General features: G+C 42.8%; 1 protein-coding gene across 2 annotated transcripts; it reads right to left on the bottom strand.

Moving 5' to 3' along the window:
• Positions 1–1,229: 1,229 nt before the first annotated feature.
• On the bottom strand, positions 1,230–7,186 carry LOC119329727 (ATP-dependent 6-phosphofructokinase 5, chloroplastic-like). Of its 2 annotated transcripts, XM_037602803.1 has the most exons (15): positions 6,999–7,186; positions 6,758–6,816; positions 5,682–6,014; positions 5,488–5,569; positions 4,882–4,955; positions 4,551–4,662; positions 3,914–4,009; positions 3,732–3,833; positions 3,551–3,625; positions 2,789–2,929; positions 2,587–2,703; positions 2,394–2,498; positions 2,239–2,319; positions 1,821–1,949; positions 1,230–1,691 (listed from the first exon to the last, which is right to left on the bottom strand). In XM_037602803.1, the coding sequence occupies exons 3-15, from the start codon at positions 5,987–5,989 to the stop codon at positions 1,524–1,526; spliced, it is 1,590 nt and encodes a 529-aa protein (XP_037458700.1). In that variant the 5' UTR covers positions 5,990–6,014; positions 6,758–6,816; positions 6,999–7,186; the 3' UTR covers positions 1,230–1,523. The 2 variants fall into 2 exon arrangements, with proteins under 2 accessions (XP_037458700.1, XP_037458699.1); XM_037602802.1 differs by lacking the exon at positions 6,758–6,816 and having other exon boundaries at positions 6,999–7,185.
• Positions 7,187–8,402: the final 1,216 nt, after the last annotated feature.

Genomic DNA, 8,402 nt, shown 5'->3' on the forward strand with positions numbered 1-8,402 from the left:
CCAAGTCCGACCCAGCAATGAAAAAGCCTGCCAAGCCTTGGGCCGGGTCTCTTCCTTAAATCACAAATATGACAGGCCCAGGCCTGATCTTTAGGCTCAAAACCTAGGCCCAGGCCCGGCCCGTGAGCAAGACCGGGCTGAGCCGGGTCGGGCTTTTTTGGGCCAGGTCGGGTCAGGCTGGTTGGGCCAGGTACCAAAGGCTAAACATACCGACTACCCGCCAACCACAAACCCAGTACACGATTTGCCATCTTTCAGATGTTGACAGCGCAAACCACAAATCTGCATCTGCTCATGCACTATCTCCCAAGCTTCACGTCGGTGTTTGAGCAAACGTAATCGTAATGATGGATCCCGAGAACACAAATCCAACACTAGTTAACCGACTTGAATCATATCCCAGCTTGCAGATGGGGAAAAAAATAAAGGACGCAAAAGTTTAACAAATATAGATTAAATGCATTTTATCTGTACGAACGAACCATGACATATACAGCGGGTGAGTTGCATCTACAGGTTATCTGCTGTTGTATATGAAAAAGATCTCCATCCTGAATCATCTGCGTGCTTGTTATTAATGAAAAACAGTTTGTCTAATTCACATCTACTAAATGTTTTCTAAGGATGTCATATCTAAGCTTCCACAAATAACATAGCAAGAAGGAACAAAAAAAAGCTGAAACAAAAAAAATAACCACAAACATAGTAGACATCGGGTTGGATGTGACATAGTTTGTATCCTAGACAGACCCCAAGAGTGTCTGCTATTGTGCAGCGCGATGACATCGGACAGGCGAGAGACCAGGAGAAACCTGAGTTATTTTTTCTTCATTTCTCGCACAATTTTTTTTGGGAGAACCAGCTTTTGGGAGATCTCGACTGGACGCAGATTGAGTGACCTTAGCCCACTAATTCAGGTCAAATGGTCAAAATAAGAGGGGGGAAAAGGCAAAAACACGCAGACTTCCATGTTATCAGCGTTCCAGTGACCAAAACACCAGCAGTGAACCACTGAAACTATCAAAACTGAAAATTTTCACAATGAAAAATTGTACCGCTGAAACATATTACTCTCTTCATTCCAAAATAAGTGTCGTGGTTTTAGTTCAATTCAAATTTTGAACTAAAACCACAAAACTTATTTTGGGGCAGGAGGGAGTATAAATGACTGAACGGGTTATAATGCAAAAACTACATTGATTACACAAAGGAAATTTTGAACATCTAAATACTGACTGAACTGGTGACACAAAAATCAAAGATGGGCAGGTTAAATGGGAAAAACTGAACTCGCTGAGCAAGGAAAAAATAAGAAGGGTTACACAAGGCAAAAGTTGAGCTGAACTGATTGCACAAGCAAAAACTGGACTAATTATGTAGCACAGCACTCAGATTCTCTAGTACTTAACATTGAAAAACTTCACTGATTACACAAAGAGAAAAACCGAACTGATTGCACAGGGCAAAAACTTAACACCGAAATTCCATAGCACTTATCATTCAAGTTCTGTAGCAACAGGTGGTCAGCGGAAGTCCGGCTGGCCTGTGGACGTGAGGCAACGGTGCCACATCCTGCCCTTATGGTTTACACGCTTCGGTGCCGTGATGACTTGCGTGACCGGAAGGTACACATAGTGAGTGTTGCAGATGCAGGAAGTGATGCCACTGAACCCGGCAAACGCTCCATGGACCTGCACAGGGCAGCATCATAGAATTCTCACATGAGCAGGCTGTGGATAATAACATGGGTGAACCGTACGTCTACGGTTAGAGAAGATTAATTAAACTGCAAGGGCGTGCAGGAAACTGATTTAACTTACGGCATTTTGCCCAAGCACGGTGCACAGAATCGCATCGGACGCATTGGCACGACAAGCCCGGACCATGTACGTCGGGTCGATGTATTTTATATCAGCATGGACACCGATGCCCTTGAAATGCGTCTTGATCTGCAGAGTGTAATCAGTGTCACTAAATAGTAACAGTAATCAGCGGTCACTAAATGCTGTCCATTGACGACTTCCAGAATGGAACAGAGAAACGGGAGGATGGAAGTATGGGGGACACTCAGTTTCAGCAACCTCATATAAGCAGCTAGAAAAGCTAGTACGGTAAGACGAATAAGGCTAGACCAAGTTCAATGTCACCATAACCATCTAACTTTCTACTGTATCAAAGGACAGCATGTACATTATAAAATCGACCTTTCCGAGGTAAAGAGATTTATCATATACAAACCTTTTGTTGCATGTGAACACCAATGTCGCTAAGTATTGTATTTCCTGATGCATCAGTTGCGCCTGAGTTTTGCAGTAACTCCTGAAAACAGAAGCTAATCAGTGGTATATGGAGCGGAAAAAGCCAAAGGCTAAAACCACTATGAGCTCACTTACTTGTCCTGCAGCTTCAGCAACGCAAACCACACAGAATCCCTTGTTCTTTATTAACTGCTCGAGGTGCTGTAAAACACCATATTCTCCATCGAGCGCGAATGAGACCTTTTCATACAGGTATAAGATTCTATTGGTACATCATCCATGTTTAGAAATAGTACGTTTCAATACAAATAGCGCAGTGTTTACGAACCTCTGGTATTAAGCAGACATCAACCTGCCCACTTGAAAGAGAAGCATGCATTGCAATGAAACCACTGCTTCTTCCCATTAATTTCACCAAGCCGATACCATGATACGCACTACGTGCCTAATGACATGATGTTTTAATAATATCATAGAGTATGGCTTAGAGAGAGAGAGAGAGAGAGAGAGAGAGAGAGTCAGCAGTCTACCTCTATATAGGCAGAATTAATGGCCCGTTGAGCTTCTTCCACAGCGGTATCAAAACCAAATGTTTTGTCCATTAAAGGTATATCATTGTCAATGGTCTTTGGAACTGCTACAACAGAAACCTTGAGCTTTCTTTTACGGCACTGCAAGTGTTTGGGGAAGGGGAATGAATAGGTATTGTGCACGAACAGAAATATATAGAACGTTCAAGATGATGAATCTTGAAAGCAAGATGAAACAAGATGGACGGTGGGGGTTTCTGCATCCATGCATCTTCACCTATCTGGGTTCAAACTTAAGCGAGGTTCCATTTAATTCTGAAAGATTCATGGGCTAATGTAATATTTGGATGAAGGACTGACAAGAAATGACCTCCTTCAGTATGATGATTATCATATATTTATGCTGGAATATCAGGAAACAGAGGAATGACCTCATCTTCAAGAACATCCTCCTACAATTAATAACTTGGACTTCAATCTTTGTGATGACCTGATTCTTATGACCCACAGGACCAAGCACAAGCATCTCCAGAGACTCAAGTCGTGTATTCAACAAAATCTTTAATCCCATGCTTACAACCTTATCTCCTCTCAGTTTGTAACTACCATATGTAAATACTATTCATACTGATCCCCTAATTATTGAACTTCTGTACTAACCATACTAACTTTATTATATATATAAAAATCACAGTAGGATGTTTTCCAACTGCTTCGGGGTAAAAAATAAAGGACTGACAAGAAATATAAAGATATAAGAACCTCATCATGGATAGCATTTGCTCCTGCATGGGTACCATTTCCACCAAGTACAAAAAGCATATCAATTCTTCTGGCCTAAAAAACCAGATAATCATTAATCATTTTCTGAAAAACCCATGATTATTAAAAAGTATAGGAATAACCAACACAGAATAAAATTGTTGCAATTCAGATTGCTTACCTGTATACTATCTACAATTTCACTAGTTTTAGCTCCTCCACGGGAGACTCCTAGAAAACTTCCACCAGCAAGGTTAATATTCTCCACTAGATTACGTGAAAGCTGGATGGTGTTACCAAAATGAAATCTGAGAACCTAATAAGCAGTAACTATTTTGCTGATTTATGAGAGGAGCTTCTTACAGGCATTTCTTTTAGACCTTTTTCAAAAAATCCACGAAAACCAAATGGAATTCCAACAATATTCTTAACCCCATATGTCTCTAGGGTGAATACTACCTGCAGATGCAAATACACGTCATATACTCAACATTAACCAAAAATTTGCACTCGAGTCTATTATATCATTTGCTTGCCAGAATACTGGATAGGGTAAATGCTCCGTTTGAAAGCATCAACAAAACCACAAAACATATCTATGAAAAACTGCATGAACTGATAAAAAGGCTGCACGGAAATTTTAAATGATAACACTCGCATTTCTGTTTGAGGATCAGGGGACTCATAAAAGTACCGTGTCAATATCATGCACTGATGAAATTTGCCCCACTTTTATATTTGCAATTTACATTAGACAAATGAATGTGTGTGTAACACCTTGTGCATGAAACTCAATGAATTTGTTGATTTTTTATGTTATTTGTAGCCGATTGGAGAAATCATAGGATAAGCAGAGCTTTATAGCCCCAATTGTAATTTGCAGAGCTGGTTAATCTTACTTAAGTTGAAGTTCGCAATGAGTACCATGGGCATGTACCAAAATTTAGGTAGACATGCCAGCCAAACAAAATTTGTTTGAACAATGCTAAAAGAAAGGGACCTGTCTGATGACATCATTCAAACCAGGGCAGAGACCTCCACAAGTAACTATAGCAGCTTTTACTTCATTTGGCTCATAGTATATATCCTTACGAGGCCCTGCACGATGCACCCTGCATAAAGCTATTTGTCACTGCCTGACTCTTTAAGATTCTCAAGAGTTAAATCTAACAAACAAGTAGCAGTTCCGCCATTGTAGAAAACAAAAGGGCAGAAGTTGATGTGAAATAACACATAGCATGTGAAGAAAGATGGCATCCTTGTGGCACAGACAGAAATAGTACTCATATTGTGAATTTAAATACTTCTTTGTATCCTAGAAGATATCATACCATTGCTCCACCCAGCTACAGTCAGGATCAATGCACTCTGCTCCAGCAGAAGTAGGCGACGAATACTTTATCACCTAAAGTAGCATTGCAATGTTAAGTTCACAGCATAGTGGGAACAAAAATAAAAGCTGCCTTTTGCGGGCTACATGCTTCTTTAGGAGCTAATAAATGCAGTGATGCCGTGCATCATAGAAGTTAGCTGCTGAGAAAGCATATCACAAAATTTATGACTACTCCATTACAAATAGATGTTTTAAAGTGCATGCAGCAAGCAGTTTGAACTTTCATGACTAAGATACAAAGAAGTATTTAAATTCACTATATGAGAATAGCAGTAGTAGATTTGCCATAGAGAATATTTACATAATCATACTCATTGTAACTTTAAATACCATATTATTATAAAAGTTAACATCAAAGCGTGCAATGATGCTTGCCGATTGCCAGTGTCTAAAAGACTACAACAACATATCTTCATATCTTCTGTACAGGAGTAGTAAACGATCTCACCCAGCTCAATGATGGCTCTAACGCTGTGAAATGTTAAATTTCAAATTAACATCTGAGTCTTCCGGTATGATGCTAAATTTTCGTAAGAGTACTAACCTTCATAAGCGCTCGGTCATCATTGTTCACGTAACCATTCCACATATCCATAGGTGTACTATCTTCATCACCAGTAGGAGTTCTACCAGAGTGATAATAGATGGCATTGGATAAGAAATGCCGCATAGTTATTAGCTTACAGGAAGTCTGGCTAATTAATTCAAAGATGACAAAGAAGAGAGAGCGCACAAAACCTCTGTTTCTTGAGTGAGAATGTAGTTGGCCTTGGTTTCAAGTCATATATATCTGTAATACGTGGCAGATTAAAACGATTATCCCAGTCTTCTTGAAAGTTCTGCTTCCAAGATGGATCATTAAAATCTAATTCCACTTTCGTGGAAGTAGCTTTCACACGCAGTGAAATGGGCTTTTTTGCCTTCTTGCTTTTGCATTCTTTGGCATTTGAATGAGTGGATCCATGTAAAAACAGATCTCTCGTTGAGTGTAGCCACTGCTGCTGTGTGTTACAGAAACCACCGCTTGTTTTTACAGCAGCGGCCATCCAAGAAGACGTCGTCGGACAAGGTCTGCAGAGGAAATTCTAGTTACTGTCTTCACTCTTCAAATGGTGAACGGAAAAGTTAAATAAACCGAACAGTTAGCTGAAGAAAACTTCCCATCTAATGCCTTAAAATATGTGCTAACAAACAAGGAAAGGGAAGATACACAGAATAAGCGAAGCACAGTGGTTGTACAGTTCAAGAACAGAGCCAAGCTCGATCAGTGGTAATTTCACGATGTTGCGTGATATGGGAACCAAACTTAGGCATTCCAGGAAGCTGAGCTGTCTATTAAGTCATCATGATTTCGGCGTTTTATTTGCGCGAGCCACAAATAAAACTCGAAATCATGATCACCACAAAATAACAATCCCCTTGCAGCAGAGCATCACAAGTTCAGGGATGCGCCCAGCCTATGTGGGCACTGCTCATCAGCAAACTCGTCGAATCGAAACACTGAAACACCACAGAGAGGCAGACATTATCTGCCTGTCCTAATCAAACGCAGCTGTGGCGGTACAGTAATCTAACTTATGTGCTTTGGAATTATTCAATCAGAAAATTGATGGATCCAGCGCCAGCAGATGCAGTAAAAAAATTCACTGTGGGTTTGTGCCTCGAACAAAGGTGGGTGGAAAAGCACCCGAATATGCTGAATGCGGCAGATCGTCAAAGCGCCACCGGAATCAAGTTGGCCTACGGCCCTAGCTGAGTTTTCTAGATTGAAATCCTAACTAGTAGTCTTCAGAAGCGAGTAAATCTGAACTGACCAAAACAGGACCCCCAATCCCTGTATCCCAGCCGCTGGCATCCACCTACCGCGCGCGGCCTGCAATCGATCGAGCAGGTGAGCAAGCAAGGCCGAGGCCGGGAATCTTAGCAGGGAGGTGCCGAAGCGGCGAGGCCTGCCGCCGGGCGCCGCTGCTGAGAGGCGGCACCGCAGCAGGCGGTGGATTGGAGCGTACGGATTCAGCAATGGAACAGTAGAGGGGGGAGGAGACGGACACGCACCTGCTCTGCTTCGAATCCGTGGAAATGGCGAGACGAGGAGGGGAGGGGAAGCTGCCGGCAGCGTGCTCTCCGCCCCCTTCACGGCTGTAGATTTGGTGGCTCGCTCGGCGTCGGCTCGGGCGCGGCGGAAACGACGGGCAGGGCAGTGACGGGACTACACCCACCCCACTAGTCAACCAATCATTGATGATTACCTTTGTCGATATCCAAATGTGTTTTTGGAAAGGGGAAGCGTTTGTAATCGGCCGACGGATTGGGGATTTCCCTCTCATAAAAATCAGAGTTTGTTTCCACTCGGTAGTACAGAGGGAGTATATATAGCATCACTGGTTTGGTGCCAAAAATTGTCATGCCAATGCTTGTCATTGTTTCAATTATTATGTACTACTTGATTGATTACCGAGTTGTGTTGCCTATCTTATATAAAGTTGTCAATAGTTGGCAACGCCAACATTTGACTAGAATGTAATGTTCTCATTTCACCTTCTTCCTACCACATCTTCGTCCCATCTTTTACGATAACCAATCACCTAAATTTACTTATCTTTTTTAACCAATTTTACTTTATTTTACTTATTGTTAGGGATATAACTATCAGTTATGATCCGCTCAGGAGGGGCCGGGTCAAGACCCAAATGGCGGGTCACAAAGAAAGCCCAGTAAACACTCAAGGCGATAGGTTGTTAAATCTTATAGAAGGCCTAAAGGCCTAGAGGCGGCTTAAGGCCCAATATTGTAAACCGCCGTATGTAAGGAAAGACTTGTAAAGAAAGGCATGTAAAAGAAGTCACCGAGCCGGACTCGATTTATGAGCCGGCAGGGACTCTGTAGGCCACCAGGCGTCAACCCGTGTATATAAGGGGACGACCCGGTGGCGGCTTAGGGCAAGAAACAAGAGATCGATAACCAAGCCGGCGGATTAGCCTCTTGGTGATCGAAACCCCAGCAATTCCAACAGAACTAGACGTAGGCTTTTACCTTCATCGTAAGGGGCCGAACTAGTATAAAACTTCTTGTGTCCTTTGTCCCGATTAACCCCTTTAAGCTTCCTAGTTGTGATGGCCCTATGACTAAGTCCTTTTGCTAGGACATCTGCCGCGACAATTCCATGACAGTTGGCGCCCACCGTGGGGCCAGCGCACGATGGATTTGAGTTCTTGAAGGGCAACTTCGAAGGGCTCAAGGGATAAGATGTGGGTCGTATGACCAAGAGTCGTCGCGGCAAGCTCTACATCGACGACGAAGGCTGGGCCCCGAGGCCGGCTCAATTGAGTACGGGTACCGGGTCCCCTTCGGTGGAATTCATGTCTTCATCGGCAGGATCGGCGAGTCGGGCCCTGAGCAGGACGTCCACACCAACCTCATCGAAACGGCTCAGCGCGCGATGTCCACCCGTGTTCAATC

The sequence above is a fragment of the Triticum dicoccoides genome, chromosome 7A, assembly GCF_002162155.2.
Source record: "Triticum dicoccoides isolate Atlit2015 ecotype Zavitan chromosome 7A, WEW_v2.0, whole genome shotgun sequence".
Classification (NCBI taxonomy): domain Eukaryota; kingdom Viridiplantae; phylum Streptophyta; class Magnoliopsida; order Poales; family Poaceae; genus Triticum; species Triticum dicoccoides.